Raw genomic sequence first — 27018 nt, forward strand, 5'->3', positions numbered from 1 at the left:
TAGGTAAAATTGACAGCAAACGTAACTGAAATGCTGAATGGGTTACATGACATTGATTTGCAAATTATAGGCTTATATATTTATATTAAACAGTAGGCTTACTTATAGCCTATGGATTTAGATTTTTGGGTGATTTTTTGTATAGCCTCAGCATAGCCTATATCCAAATAGTTTGTCATCCTGCAGTAATAGCCAATGGTCGATTCCACGAAAATAGTCTGATTTATTTTTGTTAGGCAACTGAGTCTCTAACCTGTAGCCTGATGATGTATTAGTCTCACATGTAACATTTCAGGATGATGCGAAGTTAATTTCAGCATGTCAACCATTAACTATTGCTGTGTGTCAGATGAACCATTGTTTTCTTAATTTAAATGGCCATATTCCTCTAAATTAGGTTACTATCCAGTTACAATCAAAATATTTGCAAACTGTTATGATAGGGGTATTACGCCAAACCAGAGGCTAAGTCAATAGCATAAAGGGGAGAAAAAAAATTGCTAACGAAATTTGCTATTATAAGGGTAATGTTTGTAAAAAGTTTGACATTGTGCTGAGGATACGAAGTGTTTTTATCACACTAATAAACATGGAATCGATGGAATTAAATTAAACTCAAAACGTGCATAGGATAGTCCTAAATGAGTGACGCATGTGAAGAGTTAAAATGTATGTTAATGTCCATATATGCGTTTAGTTTTTAGATTATTTATTTATTTTTATTCAGAAACTGAAAACGGGGATACAGCTAGGCCTACATAGGCTATTACTTGTAATATCAGAAAACAAAAGACTAAATACCATGCATCAACAAGCCAGTCCAAAGCAGCTTTGCTAGGTTAAAAGCCCAGAAATAAAACGTTTGTCGAGAAATTACGCTGTCTCGCCGAGATTTGTCTTGAAACAAGTGACCCGCAACAGACTGGAGACTCCAAAACACATTGCCATGACATCAAACACTCTCCCCTATTTACTTGGCGGCGGGACGAGCCGGTCGGTGCCCAGCGGAGTGCGAGTAGTGCACGCATGACAGCGGTGGGGTAGACTGACAAGTACAAGGAAGAGAGAGCCCTGGTCGCCGGGGCTATGCGGTTTGTGCTGCTACATGGTTGTTTGCCTCCATTTAAATGACTTGCCTTTAAACATGGCAGTGGTGCGCCAGGCATCCAGTATAATAATTTGTTTACAGTGCTCGTATTGATGGACATGTTTTATGATGTTGTTTAATCCAGACTCGGGGGAAGGTGTCTCGCAGAGCCCAGACAACCTGGCTCCACCGGCCATTTATGTAGACTATATGGCTGTCTATTTGAGAAGAGAGACAGGTGTAAATCTCTCTGGCATCTTTACTTTACACTCCCTGCGACACTCACCTGAAGGTAAATAAATGGTTTATGGCCAAGTAAATGAACCACCTTTTTTTCCTGTACCAAGAAGGACAATATGATAGGCTGCATATTTGGAGGTTCATCATTTGTCTAATTTATGTGGGGTTTTTTATTTTTAAAGGCGGTGTACTGGCCGCATAGCTGCCTTAAAATAATCTTCATGGTTCTTATCTTGTTAATAATGGACATTAGCCAATGGATGTTTTATGAGCAATGTATTATCTATGAGCAAATATTACTACAGTTCATATTAGCCTAAGCAAACACAATCAGTTTCACAGGAATTGCTGCTTTATTATGGACCATGCGCTAGCTGTTCTTTTGGAAAACTGATTTGAAGATAGTAACTTTTGAGAGTGTTTTGTGTATTCAGACCACATTTTACAATATTAATGTTCCCATTCAAGTGTAATTAGAGTAGTGAACATGTAAATAAATAAACTAAGAGCTAAATAAAAATCGGAAAATGCTTAAGAGCATAACATTGTTGCTGCTACATTGGTCTATCTCACCCTTGACAATGTCTCTCTCTCTCAAACACACATGATACATGAATAAAGCATGATCAGCCAATTAATCTTTAACACTTAACTCAAAAGTGTTGATCTCCTATCCACTCCCTCTTTATTGTTGCACCACGGACTTGGGTGTGTGTGTGTTTGTGTGTGCGCGCGAGAGAGAGAGACCCATTTCACCCAAGGCTCATGCAGCAATGTAGGTCTGCGCCACTCTTGATTGGGATTGTTCCCAAAAGATGGTTTCAGACATTAGATAATGAGGTCCTGTGATAACGCCGGTCTCCTTTAAGTTTTTCCCATGAATCAGGCCTGTCGCCAGTTCACAGAACGACACTGTACATCCGCACCACGCTACTCACTTCTCATTTGTTGCGCACAAAAGCTGATCCACCCCAAATCCCACTAACAAACGAAGGGCTGGGAACAAATCATATATGCCTAATGTTCAATATTCCTCATTTCTCGACTAATTAACTTCAATCCCACCTTATTCTTAATACAGCGACCAATTAATTTGTGATCTATGTCAAAGGTCCAGGGGCCACAGTCAGTCGCCAGGTTCATTTGGGCGGATGACCCTGATGCGGAAAGGTTACAGCCTTGTCACTGCCTCCTTGTTCACAAATGGATTTTAATTGGTTGGTTGAATGGTTTGTGTGCGTGTGTCTTGTAGCCTATATATGCACCAGATCCATCCGAATGCACACGCGCTCCATTCAACACGGAAGGGAATGTTTGTGTTATGTGCGTAGCACTCAACCGTAGGCCTAGAGAACATAGCATTTAATAAAAAACTATACGTTACAGGTTCTACAAATAGGAACTGGGATTGAAGCAACAAGGTGTTTTACATAATGTGTTTTACACATTTACATAAGCTAGTTTTATTTCCAATACATTTCACTCATTATTTAAAATAGTGGCTTAAACTTATTTGACAATGGCAGTTGCTTAAATTGTTGAGGAATATGCATGCTTGCATGAGCACTCGGGTGTTTACGCAATAACGCATTAGAACATGCTTGTCATTATGTATCCAGTATAACATTCTAATGTGTAGTTTGTAATGAAGTTGTTATTAGCTGTTTAGATGTGCATGACAACCAATGATATCACCATAACAGTTAACTTAAAGGGTAAAGGGCAGTCAAACTTTTTTCCCAGCAAATAATGTTTTAAACCTTTGCAACAGTGGCTGGAGACCCTGCCCTCCTATTCTATTGGACTTTACAGTAGATGCTAGTCCAACCAGCTTCAGCTTACATTCAAACACTCCCCCTCATTACCCCCAAAATGTCTTCATGCAAAACATCTGTGGGAACTTCAATAAATGAAAGCACAACTCCTGACCACATCCTTCTTATTTAAATGTTCATGTGGTTCCCTGGTATTGTATAACTTTGTAAATACCCAATGGGCACAGACGTCAGTTTAACGTCTAGTTTTGATTTACATTTGGTTGAGTTGTCAACTAACGTGAATTCAACATGAAATCAACCAAAAATATCACGCTGTCATTGTATTTAGATTACAAGTTGGGTGAAAAATAATACGAAATTCCCTTACATTGATTACTTTTTGGGAATCCAATCAGTTTTCCACGTTGATTTTTGGTTGAAACGAAACAACGTTGATTCAACCAGTTTTTGCCCAGTAGGTATTTCAGCCTCATGTTTCAAATGTCACGAGACTCTGACATCTTTACATTTGGACACACCAAGTAACGATAGCCTATAAAAGGCAGTGATCCAATGAGAAAAGCTGCTGCAATGTGACTTTTACAAATGTTCTGTAACTTAAACAAACCAATCATATATGCTATTGTATTCTATAGGTATAAACGACAAACCACCGTTTTGTAAAACAAATTGAGATATTTATGCAAGTATTTGAAGTGTTAATGTGTGAGTAGACCTATTCATAATTTCAAATGTGCAGTTATGTTTTTTCGGGGGTAACTGTTGGCCTGCTGACTTTTATGATCATGCCACTGAAATCCCCAAATAAAAAAACTGTACACATGAGTCATGACAATGTTTACACAACCTGCCCTTTTCATTTAATTTAACACATTTTATTTAATAGGCCTAGATATGTCTGGTGTGCTGCATTCTTTGAAAATACCATTACATTTCGTTATGTTGTTTCATGATTCATATTTCTGTTATAAAAAGAGAACTTGCTGTTTGTAAAAATGTCAAAAAAGATTTGAATCTCGAGTGGAAGTAACTGTCGCCTAAAATTACTAAAGATATGCCAAACATATAAACGAAAGCATGTAGAATGTTCACGTTTTCAAACGTTGTATAAGCGCAGGAATTAACCCTGCCAGCAATCCATCCCAAAGTTAAAAAACGACAGTTGGTTCCGAGTTCCGTATGCCATATAGTGTTGCATATAGAATTATGCCTATGTACTGTTTTATTTGCCTACTTCGTTACTCAGTTGAGAATTTTTAAAGCTTTTATTAAAACCATCACATATTGCCTTTTTCATTATTTATAATATTAACCATTGCTGCCAGTGTTATACAAATTCATAGATGTGGCTTAAATAAAAAGAATGCAGTGAGAATATACACGGCATATTTCTTTTTGGATTATATAATATAACCCAAGGATGAATGCCCAGAGGAATTACCAATAAACATTCAGAAGGTACTATGGCTGAAAAGTTTGGAAAGGAATCTATCCAAATCACGGAGGAGCATGTGAGGGATTCACCCAGAAACAGAGGGCCAAGCTTCAGCAAAGACAAACTGGCCGGCAACTTCCAAAACATTTGGGTTAAACCGCAAACTCAACTCAAAAGCACGTCTAGCCAAAAACAATAGATTGAATAATCAATATCCTGAATGAATCAAGTGTTGTAGCCTAGCCTGTAGGCTCTCCTTTACATGTAGTGATAGAGAGAGAGAGCCCAATGAACACTAAAACGCATCCCAATGGGGAAATGGGGTTTCACCTTTTTTTCTGATGAAGCACTGAAACGTTTAAAAACATGAGGCACTTGCTTCACAGTGTGTTTTTCCAGCAGGTAATTTAGTATTTTACAATCAGGCTATTCAGTTATAAATACAAACATAACAAAAACTTTGTGAAAATAATAATATTTTTTCCTCCAAAAATGTGTTTAGACTATTTAGATAAAAAATCATATAATTTGCTATCAACGTGTCATTTAATGAGGACTTTGTCAATATCATATTATCGCTTTTGAAGCGCCATCAACATGTAGGTAGGCCTATATGTCAGGCTATCAGAAAATGAAATAACTTGGTGATTCACACTTTTCAAAAAAAATAAAATACAACTGTTTTCAGTTTGGGACACATTTGATGTAGGATTGCATAGATTGTATTTCTCTAGTCAGAAACAAGTCCTAAATTACTCTATTGCTGAGCTAATTAAGCAATTAACATCCCATCATGTTTATGATCATGTATACAAATGCCATGGCTAGAAGAAGAGATCTCTGACTTTGAAAGAGGGGTCTCAAGGGAGCAATGGGGGATTTAAAGTGTGTGTGTGTGTGTGTGTGTGTGTGTGTGTGTGTGTGTGTGTGTGTGTGTGTGTGTGTGTGTGTGTGTGTGTGTGTGTGTGTGTGTGTGTGTGTGTGTGTGTGTGTGTGTGTGTGTGTGTGTGTGTGTCTCAGTCACCAGATCTCAACCCAATTGAACACTTATGGGAGAATCTGGAGTGGCTACAGCGGAATCCTACTCATAATGAACCAGAAAACCCTTCTGAGCAGGTATACATACTGCACCAGAGACATGGGCAGCTAGATTCAACCCAAGGCTGGGAGATTTGGTTATCTTGGGAGGCCACTGCCACCAAATCCTCTCGGCACCCTTTTCGTCATAGGCATAGAAAATGCTGATAAATATTGGGTTTTGAACTTTTCAACAGATATCTCGAGGTTTTCTTTAGATAAATGTAAAAAAAATATGATTTTGTTTGTAAGTAATTACAGATGTAGGATCTACATTTGATCACTTTTTGTTGCTGAGAATCTACCTGCACCGTAGGAATTGCAGATGATCTTCGGGATTTACATAAACTCACTGAAAACCCACACGATTGCACGTTTCATGTAGCCTACTTTTGGCCAGCGATCAAGCAACAGCATGACCTAAACATTAAAATCCTGTTGCTGCACGAATATTTTGCTGTGACAATATAGGTCAAATTAAGATCCTAAATCTGTACTGAATGCACACATTAGTCAAAGACTTTTCTGGAATATGCAGCTGAATACAGTATGGCATTTTTCAGACTGGGGTTGCAGGAGGAATATTGTGACCACTAGCATACATGTTTAAGACACTGGAGTGGATTCATGCTAAGCAATGTAGCCTACTTGATATATCTACCCAACGACTGGGAGTGAACTCAATACTCAAGTAAATATGCACTATTCCGAATGGTTCATTCTAGAGCATAAAGACATGTATTCTGCAGTATTCAAGCCATCAATGAAAATCCGCTATGGTCCCCCTTAGCCCCTCAGACTACAAAGCACTTGCCTTTCTGCCTATGGTTTTCCATTTCAAAGGTCTCCGTCTCCATGTAAATACCAAAAAACACTAATCCAATCTGACCCCATTGCAAATTTTCCAGAACTATGGGGGGCCCGCGTTTTGACATGAGCCACGCTCTTATCCCACTTAACCTCTAGAGCAGGGATATTCAACTCTTACCCTACGAGGTCCAGAGCCTGCTGGTTTTCTGTTCTACCTTATAATTAATTGCACACACCTGGTGTCTGAGGTCTAAATCAGTCCCTGGTTTCGATGTTCAGAGGAAATTTTGCTCTCAACTTAAAAACAGAGAGTCTTGGTTAAAGATTCAATGGCAGGGCCCTATAGGGTCCAGATATACTATAAACCCGCACAGTCAAGTACAAAGCCTATTACTATGGCAGAGAACTAAATGGACATAGGATATCAATTCTATAGACCTTCCTATATAATTACTTTAAGAAGGTCATACCAAGGATCATTTAGTTTGTTCTGAAGTGTATCTCTTATATACATGGGGGTTCTACGAAGCTATATGGAATTGTCTTTTAGAAGGTCATACCAAGGATCATTTAGCTATATGAATTTTAATTTTAAGACCCCTTGAAGTATCAAAAACAAATCTTTAAAAAATATTTGGTCATGCTATTAGCCCATAGGAACGCATTGAATAACACATTCACCACATGGTACAACACAATCTCCATATACACTTCCATCAATTTTTCAACTGGTACCTGGGGACCTTCAGACAAGTCTTGTGAGGCCTGTGGGCGTCCTGGAGCAAAACAACCCACATGTACATGTTCGTGAGAGTCTTAGTGTGTAGCCCAAACGGTTCGGATGCTACAGAAAGAAGTTGGCAGATCGGCTGTACCGATATCAGACGAGTCTCCTGATACTTTTGAACACAATTGTGTTTGTCAGAGTCTCATCTTTCAATAGATGTAAATAGTGTGTAGGTCAAACCGTTCAAACACTACAGCCAATTTTGTGAGAAGACCGTCTGACAAACACCACTCTAGCTCTGTCACCTTTCACAGAAGATGTGGAAGTGTGACATAGGTGGATGTGGTGGATTGAGACGAGACACAGCCCATGCAAAAAAACAGATATCTCTAGCTTAAACGGACAGATTTTTTTATGGGGATTTTTGTATTACGCTAATTAGATTTCCTCAGGGGCGCGTAAATCGACAAATCGACTTTAGGGGGTTTAAATGGGATTATCTGAGTTGTGCCCAACAGCTGGTGAGTGGTGGCAAATAAGGCAAAATAAGGAGTTTCACACATGGCCCACATCTGAGGCATTTACCACTGGCATCCACTGCACAGCTACAGGGAGAATAGCCTACTAATGTCTGTTGACACTGTTCCCTCAATCCACTGCATTAAAGTTGCCTTGTACATTGCAGTATTACTTGGGTATTCCTGCATATATGACTAAGGTCTACTCTTTTCACTGCTTCTATTTCACCGTGACTGCAAACCAATCAGAGGGCAAATAAATATTTCAAATCAAATCAAATTTGATTTGTCACATGCGCCGAACACAACAGGTGTGGACCTTACAGTGAAATGCTTAATTACAAGCCCTTAACCAACAATGCAGTTTTAAGAAAATCCCTAAAAAAGTAAGAGATAAGAATAACAAATAATTAAAGAGCAGCAGTAAATAACAATAGCAGGGCTATATACAGAGGGTACCGGTGTCGAGATAATTGAGGTAATTATGTACATGTACTGCAGGTATAGTTATTATAGTGGCTATGCATAGACAATAACATAGAGGTGTGGGGGCAATGCAAATATTCTGGGTAGCTGTTCAGGAGTCTTATGGCTTTGGGGTAGAAGCTGTTTAGAAGCCTCTTGGACCTAGACTTGGCGTTCTGATACCGCTTGCCGTGCGGTAGCAGAGAGAACAGTCTATGACTAGGGTGGCTGGAGTCATTGACAATTTTTAGGGCCTTCCTCTGGCACCGCATGGTATAGAAGTACCGGATGGCAGGAAGCTTGCCCCCGGTGATGTACTGGGCCGTTCACACTACCCTCAGTTTTGCCTTGCGGTTGGAGGCCGAGCAGTTGCCATATCAGGCAGTGATGCAACCCATCAGGATGCTCTCGGTGGTGCAGCTGTAAAACCTTTTGAGGATCTGAGAACCCATGCCAAATCTTTTCAGTCTTCTGCGAGGGAATAGGTTTTGTCGTGCCCTCTTCGCGACTGTCTTGGTGTGCTTGGACCATGTTAGTTTGTTGGTGATGTGGACGCCAAGGAACTTGAAGCTCTCAACCTGCTCCACTACAGCCCCGTCAATGAGAATGAGGGCGTGCTCGGTCCTCCTTTTCTTGTAGTCCACAATCATCTCATTTGTCTTGATCACGTTGAGGGAGAGGTTGATGATGTCCTTGCATTTGTACTGTTTTGTTGTAGTTATTACCTGAATATAAGCGGTTTAGTATGCCGTTACTGGGTTCCTGCTCTTGTAATGTTGCCTCTATATAAAAAAATGCTGCCAGACATTTCTACCACAACCTTTCATACACTGTAAAAAAGCCAACTTAACCAATTGCTTAATCAGCGTTATTCTGTGAGTTGTGAGACGACTGCAAAAGGACAAGAATTTGAGCTCATTTTTATTTATTTTTTATCTAACCTTTATTTAACTAGGCAAGTCAGTTAAGAACAAATTCTTATTTACAATGAAGGCCTACCAAAAGGCAAAAGGTCTCCTGCGGGGGCAGGGGCTGGGATTAAAAATACATAAATTGTCACGCCCTGACCATAGTTTGCTTTGTATGTTTATATGTTTTGTTTGGTCAGGGTGTGATCTGAGTGGGCATTCTATGTTGTATGTCTAGTTTGTCTGTTTCTGTGTTTCACCTGATATGGTTCTCAATCAGAGGCAGGTGTTAGTCGTTGTCTCTGATTGGGAACCATATTTAGGTAGCCTGTTTTGTCATTGTGGGTTGTGGGTGATTGTCTATGTGTAGTGTTTTGTGTTCAGCACTATTTTCTATATAGCGTCACGTTCGTTTTGTTGTTTTGTAAAGTTTGGTTAAGTGTTCTTCGTTATAATAAATAGAAGATGTATTCATATCACGCTGTGCCTTGGTCCTCCTCTCTTCCTCCATACGACGAACGTGACATAAATAAATCAAATATAAAATATAGGACAAAACACACATCACGACAAGAGAGACAACACAACACTACATAAAGAGAGACCTAAGACAACAACATAGCAAGGCAGCAACACATGACAGCACAGCATGGTAGCAACACAACATGACAACAGCATGGTAGCAACACAACATGGTAGCAGCACAAAACATGGTACAAACATTATTGGGCACAGACAACAGCACAAAGGGCAAGAAGGTAGAGACAACAATACATCACGCAAAGTAGCCACAACTGTCATTAAGAGTGTTCATGATTGAGTCTTTGAATGAAGATATTGAGATAAATTGATATGAATTAGGTAGTCTCAATAATCAATCTTCCCTACTCCGGCAGTCATTCTAAGTGCAGGTTGCGGGTGTTTAAAGGCCCCATTTGTTGTATATCCTAACTCTGGCTGAATTCCAATAGGAATTACACATCACTTTGCAAGCCAGCAAAATGTGACTTGCATGCTTTATGTGGCCTGTAAACCAGGAGTTTCAGACCACTGTGTTAGGATGTAACTACGCCCTCAAAAAAGGCCTTATGATACACAGTATGTAATGTTTTGTCAAAAATAGTCTAATTTCACACTGGAAATTATGAAAGTATGGTAGAATACATTCTCAAGTTGAAATGTATATTCACTCAACCTAAAATTAAAAGTTGAGATTGTATGTTGGTTCAACTATATGCCCAAATGTTGAGCAAACACAATTATAATGCAGCTGGTTACCTTACAATTGTACATTGAAAAAACGTTTTTATTTTATTTTTGAATGTACTTCATTAGTCAGAGGAGCACGGATATTCAGTGCCATTTTCTATTGCTCTCTGAACTGAAGTTAATGCATTACATTGAAATACAGTCCATAAACACATCCCCTAATTAACAAAAGTTGTTTTTCAGCAATACCTGTAACAAGTTACTGCCAGAATTGTTGGGAGCAAGGGTTGACTTGCTCATCGACAGGTGAGAGTTTATCATGCTTCAAGCAGATTGACTTCCAGCATGGAGCTGATTTTGGAAAGTGCATTTCGCAATCTCTGTATTTGGACCAATAGTCCACATGAATCATTTTGAAAACAGTGACATTACTTACACCTATGGGGTAAATAGTACACGTTTACTATGTTGTCATTGCAATACCTAAAGAACAGGTACAACAAATGTATATTGGATGCATATTAATTTCAAGCATTGCACAACTTAACTGACTAACCTTGTGATGCTTCCCCTCCCTATCACATCTAGTTGTGTCTAAATACCACCAAATAACAACAACGTCCTCCATTCTCGGCTGGTGCCATGATGTCTGACCCCATTTATCATTTACAATCTGCAAATAAACATGGGAGCAAAAATTCAACACTAGCTGCCCCATGATCCATTCTGAGAAGAAGTTTGACTGAATAAACATACAAACAATACACATCATATTGATCCAGTGAGCTATAGCTCTAGTCTCCATAGGTATTACTAACTTATTTCCAGTCATACATTTTGCTGACCGTACAGATAACTTAGGGAAAGGACTAAGTGTGTATCCAGTGAGAGAAGACACTACTTGATAGTTTGTGGGCATTACTTTGACCAACCTAAATAGATAAACATTGATAAATAGATAAACATATAGCCTCAACATGACATTGACTCAATCTCTTGAAACAAAAACAGTAACTGTCTCTAAAGATATACTTATACATCAATGTATCTGACTACACTATAGCAAACACACCATTGATAAACAGTATGGAGGATCATACAGACAGCTGACCTCTGCATGTAACAGGTTCAAACTGCTTATTGTCCCTGTACCGTACACCGCCAGGAAACAAACCGAGGCAGACAGAATGGGATTTTGGAGCATGTCTAGACAAATATATAGCTTTTTGATTTTGATATACATTATCACTGTAGATATAAAAACATTGACAACCCCACCTCATCAATCAGTTGTGTCAGGTCTGCAGTTTTATTGCCACTTGGAGTCCCTGAGAGCCCTAACCCTGTAAAACCTTATATAGTGTATTGACCGTTCTCTCAGGGTTGCTTAGCTAATTAAAACTTATTTGGGATCGGTGTCCCTTCCACGGAACGGTTTAGCTAATGTAGGCTAATGAGATTAGCATGAGGTCGTAAGTAACAAGAACATTTCCCAGGACATAGACATATCTGATATTGGCAGAAAGCTTACATTCTTGTTAATCTAACTGCACTGTTCAATTTACAGTAGCTATTAGAGTGAAAGAATACCATGTTATTGTTTGAGGAAAGTGCAGTTTTGACGATGAAAGTTATTAAAAAACAAATTAGGCACATTTGGGCAGTCTTGATACAACATTTTTAACAGAAATGCAATGTTTCATTGGATCAGTCTAAAACTTTGCATGTACACTGCTGCCATCTAGTGGCCACAATCTAAATTGCAGCTGTGCTGGAATAATACATTATGGCCTTTCTCTTGCATTTCAAAGATGATGGTACAAAAAAATACAAAATAATGTTTGTTTTTTTCTTTGTATTATCTTTTACCAGATCTATTGTGCTATATTCTCCTACATTCCTTTCACATTTCCACAAACTTCAAAGTGTTTTCTTTCGAATGGTACCAAGAATATGTACAGTGGGGCAAAAAAGTATTTAGTCAGCCACCAATTGTGCAAGATCTCCCACTTAAAAAGATGAGAGAGGCCTGTAATTCATCATAGGTAAACTTCAACTATGACAGACAAAATGAGAAAAAAAATCCAGAAAATCACATTGTAGGATTTTTTATGAATTTATTTGCAAATTATGGTGGAAAATAAGTATTTGGTCACCTACAAACAAGCAAGATTTCTGGCTCTCACAGACCTGTAACTTCTTCTTTAAGAGGCACCTCTGTCCTCCACTCGTTACCTGTATTATTGGCACCTGTTTGAACTTGTTATCAGTATAAAAGACACTTGTCCACAACCTCAAACAGTCACACTTCAAACTCCACTATGGCCAAGACCAAAGAGCTGTCAAAGGACACCAGAAACAAAATTGTAGACCTGCACCAGGCTGGGAAGACTGAATCTGCAATAGGCAAGCAGCTTGGTTTGAAGAAATCAACTGTGGGAGCAATTATTAGGAAATGGAAGACATACAAGACCACTGATAATCTCCCTCGATCTGGGGCTCCACGCAAAATCTCACCCAGTGGGGTCAAAATGATCACAAGAACGGTGAGCAAAAATACCAGAACCACACGGGGGGACCTAGTGAATGACCTGCAGAGAGCTGGGACCAAAGTAACAAAGCCTACCATCAGTAACACACTACGCCGCCAGGGACTCAAATCCTGCCGTGCCAGACGTGTCCCCCTGCTTAAGCCAGTACATGTCCAGGCCCGTCTGAAGTTTGCTAGGGAGCATTTGGATGATCCAGAAGAAGATTGGGAGAATGTCATATGGTCAGATGAAACCAAAATAGAACTTTTTGGTAAAAACCCAACTCGTCGTGTTTGGAGGACAAAGAATGCTGCGTTGCATCCAAAGAACACCATACCTACTGTGACGCATGGGGGTGGAAACATCATGCTTTGGGGCTGTTTTTTCTGCAAAGGGACTAGGACGACTGATCCGTGTAAAGGAAAGAATGAATGGGGCCATGTATCGTGAGATTTTGAGTGAAAACCTCCTTCCATCAGCAAGGGCATTGAAGATGAAACGTGGCTAGGTCTTTCAGCATGACAATGATCCCAAACACACCGCCCGGGCAACGAAGGAGTGGCTTCGTAAGAAGCATTTCAAGGTCCTGGAGTGGCCTAGCCAGTCTCCAGATCTCAACCCCATAGAAAATCTTTGGAGGGAGTTGAAAGTCCGTGTTGCCCAGCAACAGCCCCAAAACATCACTGCTTTAGAGGAGATCTGCATGGAGGAATGGGCCAAAATACCAGCAACAGTGTGTGAAAACCTTGTGAAGACTTACAGAAAATGTTTGACCTCTGTCATTGCCAACAAAGGGTATATAACAAAGTATTGAGATAAACTTTTGTTATTGACCAAATACTTATTTTCCACCATAATTTGCAAATAAATTCATTAAAAATCCTACAATGTGATTTTCTGGATTTATTTTCTCATTTTGTCTGTCATAGTTGAAGTGTACCTATGATGAAAATTACAGGCCTCTCTCATCTTTTTAAGTGGGAGAACTTGCACAATTGGTGGCTGACTAAATACTTTTTTGCCCCACTGTATATCCTTGCTTCAGGGCCTGAGTTACAGGCAGTTAGATTTGGGTATGTCATTTAGGCGAAATTAAAAATAAATAAAAAAAAGGGGCGGATTCTTAGAGGTTAAGCCTGGTGGCCACAGCAAATGAAAGGGTAGCGCTTTGTCAACACTGCTTCCTATTTGTTGACACCTTCCACTAAATTGAAATGTGCTGTTAATAGGTGTGTGTTTAAAGAAAAATAAGCATGTAATCAGCACAGGCCTGACCTCACACACACAAAGGAGACAATAGTCCAATGTGCAATTTTAAGTGAACACGAATGCTCAGGCTAAGGTGACAGGAGAGAAGAGCTAGCCATAGTTACCATAGGCCTATAGTGTTATCAATGCTAAATTGAAATTAAGCCTATTGTGTCAGCAGTTATCTAATTTGTTACCCCAGCAAATTTCAATAAATATTGACACCTTACAATACACAATCTATGCTACCCTCCCCTAATTAGGCATATAGACACACAGGATAGCTTGAGGACAGTTTCCTTGCTCTGACATACTGTAGCAGCTGACAAAAGAGAGCACACAGGCTGTCACTCTATTGACAATAACTAAGCTACACTGACACATAAAGTCTGGAGAACTGGACAGTGGATCTGCAAACTGGTTGCCCTTAATAAGTGCATGCAAATTTTAAAGATAAACTTAATTAATAAAAGGCAAGGAAACAAGTTTACAAACTGAGCATGGGGATAACCCTCGGGACAACACCTCTCCTGTTATCAGGACTTGGTAAGACTGTTGGGTAGGGGCATTCAGATATATTTACTCAATACAGTACAGACAGGTAATGGTTCATGCAACTACCCATGCACTCATCTGATCAAGTAGCCTAATCAAAGGACCATGTCACCAGCCTGCAGTCATCTTAGATTTCTCAGTCAAATTGACTGTATCAATAGGTGAGTTTCCCAGTAACAATAGTGTTGGTAGCAAAGGATAAGCACTTTTATGAATGGAATAGTGTATAGTAGTTCAAAATCACAGCTCAGAAGATTGACAAATCCCTATTGTTGAACCTTGTAGGACTATGATTGGGTGGTAACACACTGGGCACAGACATCAGTTCAATGTCTAGTTTTGATTTGGTTGATTTGGTTGTGTACTCAACTAACGTGAATCTAATGTGAAATCAACAAAACATTTTACAATGTCATTGGACTTAAGTTGCAATTTTAGTGAAAAAAAAATACGAAAACCTTTACATTTATGATTTTTTGAAAATCCCAAAATGTTCCAAGTTGATTCAACTTTGTTGAAATTACGTGGATACAAGGTTTATTCAACCAGTTTTTGGCCAGTGGGAAGTTACTTGGTCAGTGTTTGGTCAATACAGCTGACCACTGCCAACTCCCTCTGTAGTTTACTTGTAGGGCCTAAATGAATCCTTGAATATATTATGTGGCGTTCCCGAGTGGTGCAGCGGTCTGCATCTCAGTGCATCTCACTACAGACACCCTGGTTCGAATCCAGGTTGTATCACAACCAGCCGTGATTGGGAGTCCCATGGGGCGCGCACAATTGGCCCAGCGTCGTCCGGGTTTGGCCGGTGTAGGCAGTCAAGAATTTGTTCTTACCTGACTTGCCTAGTTAAATAAAGGTTCCATTTTTAAAAAATGTGGCTGTCTAGACTTGCGTTGAATGTCCCTCTTGATATGTGATCCGACATTACCACCACCAACAATGTTTTTAGAGGGTTGTATTTTCGAAATTGTATTTTATTAGACTACACGTTATATCAGGTTAATGGAGGTTACTTATAGCTGCTATAGGCCTAGGAGTTCATCAATTCCGACATATAATAATGTAAATTAGGCAAATGTCTATGGTAAATGTAAATATGTTACTGTCCCTTACCGATTAATGCACCATTAGGAACTTGGCCTACCAGATATATAAAATGTGTAGGCCTACTGTAATTCCGTGAGCAGGGACATTCGACAGAACTCTGGATCTCTATGAAAGCATATGGCATGATTGCTTGGCGATATTACAATGAGCAGCATGCATAGGCTATTATCTCATGGGGACAGAGAGAAAAAGAGAGAGGAGGGGTGTTTGAGAGAGAGAGAGAGACAGAGACAGAGAGTGAGAGTTTTATTGTCGGTTTATTCATGTTAACATGCTCTATAGTGCGCGAGGCAATATTATCCACAGACATAACCACACACTGCAGGCGTCATGCATTCAGCACACCGAATCACCCTGTCATCTCTTCACATTCAAGGTCAAATTAATATTGTAATTCGGAGAGTTAAAGTTAAAGTCGGGTCAAAATTGACTATCAAACGCATCACCTTGGGCTACATAGCCTATGAATTGTTACTAAGGCTGGTCGATGAGACGGATTAAAGCAACAAGAAAGATTATATGCAATAACAAAGTGTCAGCAAACATCTACATGATCATCATTTATTTAGCTTACTGTCATAATATTAACATTGTAGGCTATAGGTTAACTGGTCCCCGGGTCGTCGCGTGACAACCGGTTAAAATTCATATTCATATTTTTCACAAATATGGTGCTGATAATGGTAGCTTGCATGTTGTTCAAACATTCCTTTCCGGTGTTGTATGTAGCCTAGACCACTACAACGGAGAACAACTGACGATTTCTGATCATCTAATCAATTCAAAATTATCAAATCAATGACAGTGACGATACATTGTGTATATTTCTTCATTCCATATAGCCTATACAATAAAGCTTCCACGATTTCACACTAAAATGTAGTCAATGTTTTGATGACGGGGGCAGCCCTGCCGCTCTGCACACGAGACAGTAATGTCTTATGGACAAAGCAACTGAGACTCGGGCTACTTTTCCTTCGCAGTTTTCCACAGACCGACCTATCGCACTAGTTCTGACGATGTTGACATATTCACACAACATTGACTGGGGCAGTGGTGTTTCACCGCAGCGTTTGAGTTCCAAACACCTTTTTATAAGACTGAAGTCTGTCCCCTCCACCCGACCTGTTAAAACCACGCCTACGAAGCCACACAATTGGTCCGAAAGCGTCAAAGAGCCAATCAACAGAGCCCAGCTTCTCGTAACATGCAACAAATCCATATAGTGTCAAGCCTATGGGGCACAGAAGCGCTAGTAATATCTTAGTGCTGGGACCTTACCACCTCTCTGCCGTCAACGGACTCCTTTCTCCGCATACGTTTTTACTGAAATGTGTGTGTGCGTGAAAGAGAGAGGAAGAAATAGTGTGCGTGCGTGTGAGGATGCATGTCTGGAACAAGTAAAGACAGAGGAATTGTTCCGCGCTATCGAAATATTTCAACACATCGCTTTTGCAGCAGGACTAAAGACAATGAGAGCGAATTCGTTTTAAAAAGGATGCCGATATTGTAAACAACATCAAGAAAAGAACGCAACAGTCAATTAAAACGCAGTGACTCACCCTTGTTGGTTCAATTCGAAGATTGTTCGCAAGACAACGCATAGAAAAGTGCTCTCGGAAGAAAATCTTTATCTCATCACAACTGAAGATTAATGGAATGCGTTTTTTCATTTCTCATTGCAGACACTCTGTTGGAACTCAGCGAAGTACACTAAAGAACATTTACACCACCCAGCCGAAAATAAGTGGATGCTTATTTCTGTAGTTGTGACGGTGGATTTCTCAAGACTTTCAAACAAGTTTTGCTCGTCAAGAAGGCTGCATAGACTGACTATACTATTAAACATAATAAATCCATATATTTGGTACCTGCCTGGACTTGGATGAGCTTCCTGATGAGAGATCCAGTCATACAAGGAACGAGTATGGCATACCATCCGTTTTTACCTCACCGGGGTCCGGAATTTGCCATGAGTGCAATGTTGGGTCACCAGCCTCCCTTTTTTCCGGCCCTGGCGCTACCTCACAACGGCTCCCTCGGCTCCCTCTCTCTCCCGGGCGTCCTGGGAAAGCCTATCATGGACCAGCTGATGGGCGCCGCCGAGTCCGGCCTCCACTTCTCATCGCTTGGGCACCAGGCAGCCGCAGCCCATCTGAGGCCTCTGAAGACTCTGGAGCCTGAAGAAGAGGTCGAAGACGACCCGAAAGTTCACCTGGAAGCGAAGGAACTTTGGGAAACTTTCCACAAGCGAGGCACTGAAATGGTTATCACGAAATCCGGAAGGTAAGGTACACTCGTATGTGTTATAATATTACATATTTATGTTCTGTAGCTGAAATACATTAGTCTGCCTTTTGTTATTCTGAAGATCATTCTGATCATCAAGACGATGGCATTCTTCTCGATGGAATTCATGTATTGATGTGTGCTTGGAACTGAACCTCCGCGAATCGTGGCCAACATTTTAATTTCAAACTTTCATTTCTCATGGTTATATTTGTGTAAATCAGCTGAATATGACCACAGTCTGTCCCATCGACAGAATCTGTATGGTCACAGTCACATTGCATGGGAATGTAATCTCAACACGAGATAAAATAAAGCCCAGCCCAAACTATAAAATATACAACACATAAGGCTGTAACATTTTAACTTGGAAAATCTTATGGCACGTGGTGATTATGAAAACAAACTGTGAGCGATTCTAAAATGTAGGCCTACGCTACTACAACAAAAAAATCTGTCGTTTGAGGGTGTCAACTGAGACATGTAGGCCTGCCTATATGTTATGATAAAACGTGTAATAACAAATGTTATTAACACAACAAATGATTAGTATGCCGTAAAAATACAGTTACACAATGCATGCTGTACATGTTATGCGATTTTTTATTATTTATAAGCGGCAGATATTTGTATGGCATGGGTGTAAGAAGGCCTACCGAGTGTTTTGTATTCTCGCACAAGCCTCTGTTTGATTTAATAATTTATGCATGCAATCAAGCTTACGCATAAGCTGACGAATATACATATGCTATAGGCCTAAAAATAAATGTACCCTAATATATGTAATAATTTAGTATTTGCTGTATGTAACATTGTCATTATCCTAAATAGTATAATAGCAATGCACATTTGGCTGTTTCGTGTGAGTGTAGGCTATCATTATTCAGTCACAGTGTCAAGTAGGCTAGTTCACTGTTTTTAAGTGATTTTCTTATTCCATTTCACAGGCGAATGTTCCCTCCGTTCAAAGTTAGATGCACTGGCTTGGACAAGAAAGCAAAGTACATTCTGTTGATGGATATTGTTGCAGCCGATGACTGCAGGTATAAATTTCACAACTCGCGTTGGATGGTGGCAGGGAAGGCCGACCCCGAAATGCCAAAGAGGATGTACATTCACCCGGACAGTCCGGCTACTGGCGAGCAGTGGATGTCAAAAGTCGTCAATTTTCACAAACTCAAGCTAACGAATAACATCTCCGACAAGCATGGATTTGTAAGTTCATCTAATGTATGTTTTTTTCTTATTTGCATGCTTCTAAACATTTCTGGCATGTATTGTTGTAATAATGATTGTTATTCGTAGGCTATTATCAGACGTATTATTATTAGTCTAATAATTATAACCCCATTGGCGTTGCTTCTCTGTGGCCGTCTGTGGCCGAGGGCTGAGAAGGTTTCACCAAAATATACAGGCCTCATTTCGATTGAATAGGTTTGTGTCCAACATGAGGTCTTAATATTTTAATGTTTTCCCAACTTGTATATCATGTCAAGCTATGTGGTAATTCTACTGCTTATATTATTATTTTTTTTTTTAATTTTGTGGGGGGGTAAATGCACTGATGGTGAAATAAATTCAGGAGAATTTTCTAATACATTCCATTTTACCAAGTAAGCCTGAACTACGATTGAGCACAACATGAAATGACTTATCTTCATCAGAAGGAAGAAATCAGTGTGTGCTTATCTTTTTTTAATCTAGAATTCTTTACTGTTCCAGACCATCCTGAACTCCATGCACAAATATCAGCCCAGATTTCACATCGTGAGAGCCAACGACATTCTCAAACTCCCCTATAGCACGTTCAGGACTTACGTTTTTCCTGAAACGGATTTCATTGCAGTAACGGCCTATCAAAATGACAAGGTAGGGAGAATTACACTTTATTCGTTTATTTTCATGAAATACATTAAATAGTTGGATAGTGAATTTCGCCTTCCTTTTTTTTGTCAAATAGTGTATATAGCCAATGCGCCAGTGCGCCATTTGCCATCTTAAAATATCTCAAATGTCATCTTGTTTGAGTGTTAGGCCTAAAAGCTACACGTAAACGTCATCTCATGCCGTGTTTCATACTAAGCAAACCAGGCTAGAATGGGTCAGAATTCTCAGGGATGTATGTTATACAGTTTATCGTAATTCTATTTAATCACATGGAAATAATTTGGCAACGACCCAGACTGTGTGTATGTGCGTGTATGTGTGTGTGCGTGCGAGAAAGAGAGAGTAAAGAAGCAAGAAGGAGGGAGGGAGTGTGAGAAAGAGAGGGGGAACAGAATGTGCAGTTAGTCAGAGAAAATGAGCATTTTGTTTATAACCGGCTTGGCTGGTGGTAACATTTAATTCCACGTGGCACACCGCTAATCAAAATCATATCTTAGGGTGGCTCTTTGATATAAGGGAGAAATGTTAGCTAAGTCTTACCTCTGGCCACTTGGGTCAAGCAAAAATGCAGTAAATGTTTGGCAGCCACATGGGTTGAAGAATATTGTAAATCCTGCCAAAATGTGCACATGGGAGGGGCAGAAGGCAGGAGGAAGTGAGTGGGGGAACAGAATGTGATAGCTCTGCGAGAGTTAACATAAAGTACTATGCATTGCACATGGATATAAAATATATGCAATGGTGGGATAGGGGCGGGGAGGATCTGAGCGTTAGGGGTGAGAGCGGGTGACCTGTCTGGAGAGCGAGAGAGAAAGAGAAAGATATTGTGTTTGTATGTGTGTGTGTTGAAAATAAACAAATATCTTCTATAGCATCAGACCTTTGTCTTATCACTAGTTTGAGAATCAATTATAAAATAATTTCCAACCATTCAGATGATGGCTCAATTATATATATATATATTCAATATTCCACTTCCTAGGACTTAAGGGTTAACACATAGGCCTAAGTGAAGACATAGGCTTATGAAAAATGTTGAATACAGAATCGAGGATAAATGTCACTCAGTTTACTTCCACGAAACAACTTTGATTTTCATTTATTTCAGATTACACAATTGAAAATCGACCATAATCCTTTTGCCAAAGGATTCCGTGACACTGGCAATGGAAGACGAGAGAAAAGGTAAGGAGTAGAAGTAACTATTCCCTTACTGCACTGCAAAAATGTAACGACTCCTATAGACAGATTTTATAGACACAGAGTCTGACTGTGATGTTAGTGAATTCCAAAAAACGGTCGGCCTACACGACTGTCCTTGCAGTTGCGAAAGGGAATCATTTTATGACAATCCCTTCAACCTACATGTATACTATGTCTTTGACGTTTTATTTATGAGTTGGAAAAGCTAATAGACATAGCTTATTATGTTGTATTTACATTGTTATGGTTCTCAGAGTGCAGAGATCGCAAGAGCAAAATGCAATTTCGAGACTCCTCTAGAAATAGTTTAGCGTTATTGATAGTTAACTCTTCAAAAACTTTTCTTGAACTATGTTGACAACAGTAAACAAGAACGTGGTTTGGTCTGTGGGTTATTATTGTCTGCAGTGGGTTTGAATAGATTGATTTCTTCGAACAGACATATGTATCTTGAATGATAAAACGCATCTTCATAATCTGCCATCAAAATTTGCCGTCTACGCATATATGGTAGCCTACATGGCAATCCACGTTTTTTACCTTGAATAAATGATTGGCTAGTTTTTCACACGAATAGTTGTGATGACCAATAACTTTTGTGCCTAATGTAGGAAACAGCTGGCCCTGCAGTCAATTCGCTCATACGAGGAGCATCAGAAAAAAGAGAACGGGACGTCTGACGACTCCTCTGGCGAGCAGGCCTCATTCAACTGTTTCGGCCAGGCCTCGTCTCCCGCGGTGTCTACTGCGGGGCCTCCCAACCTGAAAGGTAATTGAGCCCAGAGCTACTTTCCGCATCTCACAGCTCACAGACCCACATAGCATAGTAGCCTATGCTTGTAAAAAAGTGAGCTGAAAAACATTTTCCAGTAAGTAGGCTACATTTTGGATTTAGTTTGAGTCCAGATTCCTTTCTTTCGATATCAGTATGCCTGTTGTGTTGAATGCCTGTTGTGTTGAATAATTGCACTACAAATGATTGAATGTTGTCTTGCGCCAACAATAACCTACAAATTATATAACGTGTATGTAGGCTAATTCTTGTAATTGACATTCACAGGATGGCTCTCATGTTCGTGCTAAGCATTTAGCAATCAATTGAATAATATATCTACCAGAATGATATAGCTTACTGGATAAAGAATAAAGTGAAACATAAAACTAACTGTCGAGATGTAGGCCTGTGCATAGTCACGAACATATGGCTGTTATCTGAACGACAAAAATCGTCAGAATTGTGAAAACACACCATTATGGCGGTTAAAACGAGGACAATTTGGAGGACGTGATCAGTAAGCTGAAGGTTTATCAAAAAATAAGTAGCCTCTGGATTTCAATGTAGCCCAATACATTATGGAATTAGTATTAGGCCCCGTAATATTAGGCCTACTTGGCACGATAGCCAGAAAGTGTAGGCAGAACGCACATTAGGCTAATGTCCTCAAAAAGAGCATGGATTAAAAACGAGGCCTATTTGTTAATATGTGATATAGGCTAATTAAGACCTATACTGATTATATATCTCGTTGTAAATTAATATTTCCACATAGGCCTATACCATCGAAAGTCATGAAAAATGTAATCACGTATGAGTTCCATCCCTCATCACGTAGGCTATAGCCTAGCCTAAGATAATTGTATAAGCATATCTGAAGAATAAAACTCAAAACTAAATTAATCCTGATTAACTGAATTAATTAATAATCCTTCCTCATTTATCACTAACTTTTGACTCATTCCTGATAGACTTTTGCGAGAGTGACGAAGACAGCGACGATGAGAGCAAAGATGGCAACCTAAAGGATGGGCCGGACTCCAGTAAGATCTCAACCACCACGGAGGATGGGAAGGATCATGAGGCGAGCCCGACTAAAGGCCATCAATTCGGTGTCAATGATTCTACCGGCCGGTCTCGGGAAAGCGCCCGGAGGACTGAGAAAAGCCAGGCGGACTCACGACAGAGCCCCATCACCGTTATCTCCAGCACCACTCGGTCCGGAGAAGACCTCAAGAGTCCAAACGGGGACCAGCCCAAAGTGGACGAGTGCAGGTCTATAAGCAAGGAGAGCTACATGCCTTTGACTGTTCAAACTGACAGCAGTCCGCACTTAAGTCAGAGTCACATGCATCATTTTGGATTTCCACCGGGTTTGGCGGGACAGCAGTTTTTCAATCACTTAGGCGGCGCGCATCCCTTTCTTTTGCACCCCAGTCAGTTTAACATGGGAGGCGCGTTCTCGAATATGGCCGCGGGCATGGGCCCCTTACTGGCAGCAGTGTCCTCGGGAGGGGTTAGCACCATGGACACGGCCAGTATGGCGTCACCCTCGCAAAGCCTGACGGGAGCTCATGGACTGCCTTTTCATCTGCAGCAACATGTCTTGGCATCACAGGTAAAACCTGTTTAATTACCACCAGCAGTACTTACAGTAATGCCAGTGTGCTCGCGGTTTTCGTTACATTTGGACCAATATAGCCTACTGGACTATATATGTCAGCATAGATGTTCTTGTCTCCATTAGTTTGTGTAAATGTAACGAATAAAGTATAGGCTAATTTCCATTTCGTTTTAATAGCTTTTTCCTTATGGCGTTAAATGGCACAACAGGGGTGAGCATATTGTAGACAATTGTGTTATAAATAATAACCAAATGTGTTTTATATGGACTCAAGTTTACTTGGATTTTACCTGGAAGGTGTGGATATTATCTGTCTCAATTGTTTAAAGCATATGTTGGGATTTAGGAAGAGACCACCTTAGCGTTGCAACAATAGTTTTAGGCTATAGTGTTGATATGAACTCAGTCATTAAATCTGTGTTTTAGAGGAACATGGCGAATGTTTAAAATACTTCACTGGTTCTGGGAGGGAAAACAACTTATCTGAAATACACAACAGATTTGCTGTTTTACCATCTAGGCCTACTTTCAAAAAACGTGTTGCAGAAATGATTCCTTCTAAATTGCTATGTTCTGTACTTAATGGGCAGCATCATATGCCAACAGGCTATAAATCATTTGTATTTGCATGAACAATTAATGAACTATTTGCAAAGCTGCATAAAACACGATATCACATGGTTGTGGGTCTAAGATATCGCCTAACACTAGAAAAACTAAATGTTTTGACAATTTGATTCTTGGAAGGATTTCATCGTTTTACGCGAGCATAGAACTTTATATTGTGCTTGTTTTAAGGCTTAATTCTATACATGTATTGGGAATAGGCTTAGGCCCTACACCACACTCTCATTATTGGCCTAAACCATAATACTCATGGCCACAGAAAAGCATCATCGTGTAAATCGCTTTATGAGAAAATTGAAAGTAGCCTATGTCATGTAAGCCTACAGTACATAACATTTCCCATGATCTCTCACGTGTCTGGATTCATTATTCACACTCACTCGCTACATGACCTCCATTCAAAATATACAGAAACAGAGGTCAAGTACATTGCGACAAATTAAAGTGTAGCCTATTTTTCCAGTTTGGTTGTGTTATTATGGTGCGTCAAAGCTAGCGTCTGTTGAATTATATTATGCAGGCTAAAGTTAAACGTATATCCTTCCCCTCCTCTCTCCACAGGGCCTGGCCATGTCTCCATTTGGGGGCCTGTTCCCTTACCCTTACACGTACATGGCAGCAGCCGCGGCAGCCTCCTCCTCTGTCCACCGACACCCTTTCCTGAACGCAGTGCGCCCCCGCCTCAGGTACAGCCCTTACTCCATCCCTATGAGCGTTCCGGACAGCACTCTGCTCACCACCGCCATCCCCTCCATGGCAAGCAGCGCCGCCGAGCTGAAAGGGGACGGCATGGCCATGAGCCCAGTCTCGGCCACCCAGGACTCCACCTCGGAGGTCACCAGCCGGTCGTCCACCATATCGTCCGGCTCGGTCTCCCTGTCCCCAAAAACTTGCTCTGGGAAAGATTCCACTAACGAGTTGCAGAGCATTCAGCGCTTGGTCAGCGGACTCGATCAAAAACAGGACAGAAAACAAAGCGTGTCCCCTTAGATTCTAATGTTGTTGCTTTTGTTGTTGTTGTTGTGATAATAATGATGATGAGGACGACAAGGACGAGTATGACGACACCCTTCTAGCAGATGTGGGTTTAGAAAACGGACCTATTGAACAGTTTAGATTTTGAAATGCACTTTGGTTATATAGCCTACACATCTAATGTATGCTATATTTCTTTTTTGTTAAATTAAACAACACTTTTGAATTTGTCCTGTTATTTGAATACCATACAAGTATTGAAACTGAAAGGTTGGCACGGATGATACTCACAGATCTTTGATAAGTTGCTGCTGTGTCCTATAAGTTTATTTTATGTCGGGTTACTGAGTTAACAACATTTGTTTGATTTAATATGCACTCTGAATTGGTTATAATTATTTGAATTAATTTCCTTTTATATTATAGACTGTTGTGTTTGAGGTATTACTGCATAACTATTTGAAGCCTATCATTATGCTCATAGGGTAGGTGACACTTTGCATGCCCTACAAAAAATATATGTCTCTTTTATGACTGTAGTTTTTTTGTTTATTTTTCACCAAGTTGAAATGAGACGAATAAGGATAAAAACATGATTCAGGCTGATCTTAAAACCAATCTGGGAAAAAATGATTTAACTCCCTCCCCTTTTGCTAAGGATTCAATCAATTGGCCGTCGGTTATTGATTTTACGAACGAATTTTTCTGTATGTCAATTTATAAACACAGGATTATGGAAATACATATTCTGGCACTTGTTTGAAGTAGGCCAAAACAGAACCGAGAATATAAACGTCATGTGCGACTGGTTGAGACTGTCCTAAAATCGCATGCCGAATCCAGCATAAGTATTCAACTGGCAAAGGAAAGCGAAATAACATTGAAAAGGTAATATTGATTATAAATGTAAATAGTTATATATACAAATATTTATGTAATTATTTCATATTGATATTGCGTGTAAATAGAACAGAGTAGTTTGTTTTTGGGGATCTGTCCTTAATTTATTGTCGATATACATGTGTAAAGATAGTTTGTGGGATATTATCCTTGTTTTGCCATCTGCATTTTATATCCCCCTGAATATGGATTTACCTGTACCCCAAATATCCACAGAGCTAGTTATTTTAGCGGACACACTCATGTGCCATTTTACCTTTACCTGTTGTCTCGGTGTGTTAAGTGCTACTGTTCAGACGAATTAAAAAAGAGCACACTGCACCAACGGCTTGAAAAGTTATGAATCATTTTCTCTCAAAAGAAAAGAAACGTGTGTCAAAATATAATAATTTTCTGTTTTAAAACATTGCTGCCTGATAGTAAAAGTGCAGAATCTCTTTGAAATATGAAGGTTTCTTTTGTGTTTCTAAAGTTGTCATTGGGTTATGTTGTATTCGATTTTTGTGTAGTTTACAACATCAACAATGTGTTCTTGAAAGTTTCAATAAAATATTGAAATGCAGTCTTCATACGTTTCCATGTGTCAGTTTCTTTAGATTATGTAAACTATATTATGTAAAACTATATGGACAAATTACAAGGTGAGGTAATTGCTCCAACCAAATCGGTGCTGCCACACTTTGTCCACTTCAGCAATAGGAGATAGAGGCGTTTAGACTATGATCAAAAAGTGGAGAAATGCTATTAAGATACTCTCAAACTCTTTTAAGCTATCCTACCTGGAATTCCTTCCTGGACACGAGACCGCGACAGAGCGAGTCATTGTGTGCGTGTGTTTTATGGGCCTGCTGAGTAGCCTATTGACTGATTATTTCGACCAAGCTGAATCCTAAAGAATGTAAAATAACTTGATTGCCCTCTCTGCGCCTAGAGTCATGAGTTTAACAACATCATATCTTTATTTGTATATTGTATGGTTAATAAGTAACGGCTGTGGCGCTAGGGAATAAGAGTAAACATGACACAAAGTATCTCAATTG

General features: G+C 39.8%; 1 protein-coding gene across 6 annotated transcripts; it reads left to right on the forward strand.

The window, feature by feature from the left end:
• Positions 1–16870: 16870 nt before the first annotated feature.
• Positions 16871–26545, forward strand: LOC139552280 (T-box transcription factor TBX3-like). Of its 6 annotated transcripts, none has more exons than XM_071363850.1 (7): positions 16872–17984; positions 18935–19217; positions 19692–19856; positions 20983–21059; positions 21689–21846; positions 22824–23470; positions 24665–26545. In XM_071363850.1, exons 1-7 carry the CDS (start codon positions 17584–17586, stop codon positions 25091–25093), a joined length of 2160 nt encoding a protein of 719 aa, XP_071219951.1. In that variant the 5' UTR covers positions 16872–17583; the 3' UTR covers positions 25094–26545. The 6 variants fall into 6 exon arrangements, with proteins under 6 accessions (XP_071219956.1, XP_071219951.1, XP_071219957.1 ...); XM_071363853.1 differs by having other exon boundaries at positions 16873–17984; positions 19710–19856; XM_071363852.1 differs by having other exon boundaries at positions 16873–17984; positions 18935–19202.
• The last annotated feature ends 473 nt before the right edge of the window (positions 26546–27018 follow it).

Source organism: Salvelinus alpinus, chromosome 24 (assembly GCF_045679555.1).
Source record: "Salvelinus alpinus chromosome 24, SLU_Salpinus.1, whole genome shotgun sequence".
Classification (NCBI taxonomy): Eukaryota; Metazoa; Chordata; class Actinopteri; order Salmoniformes; family Salmonidae; genus Salvelinus; species Salvelinus alpinus.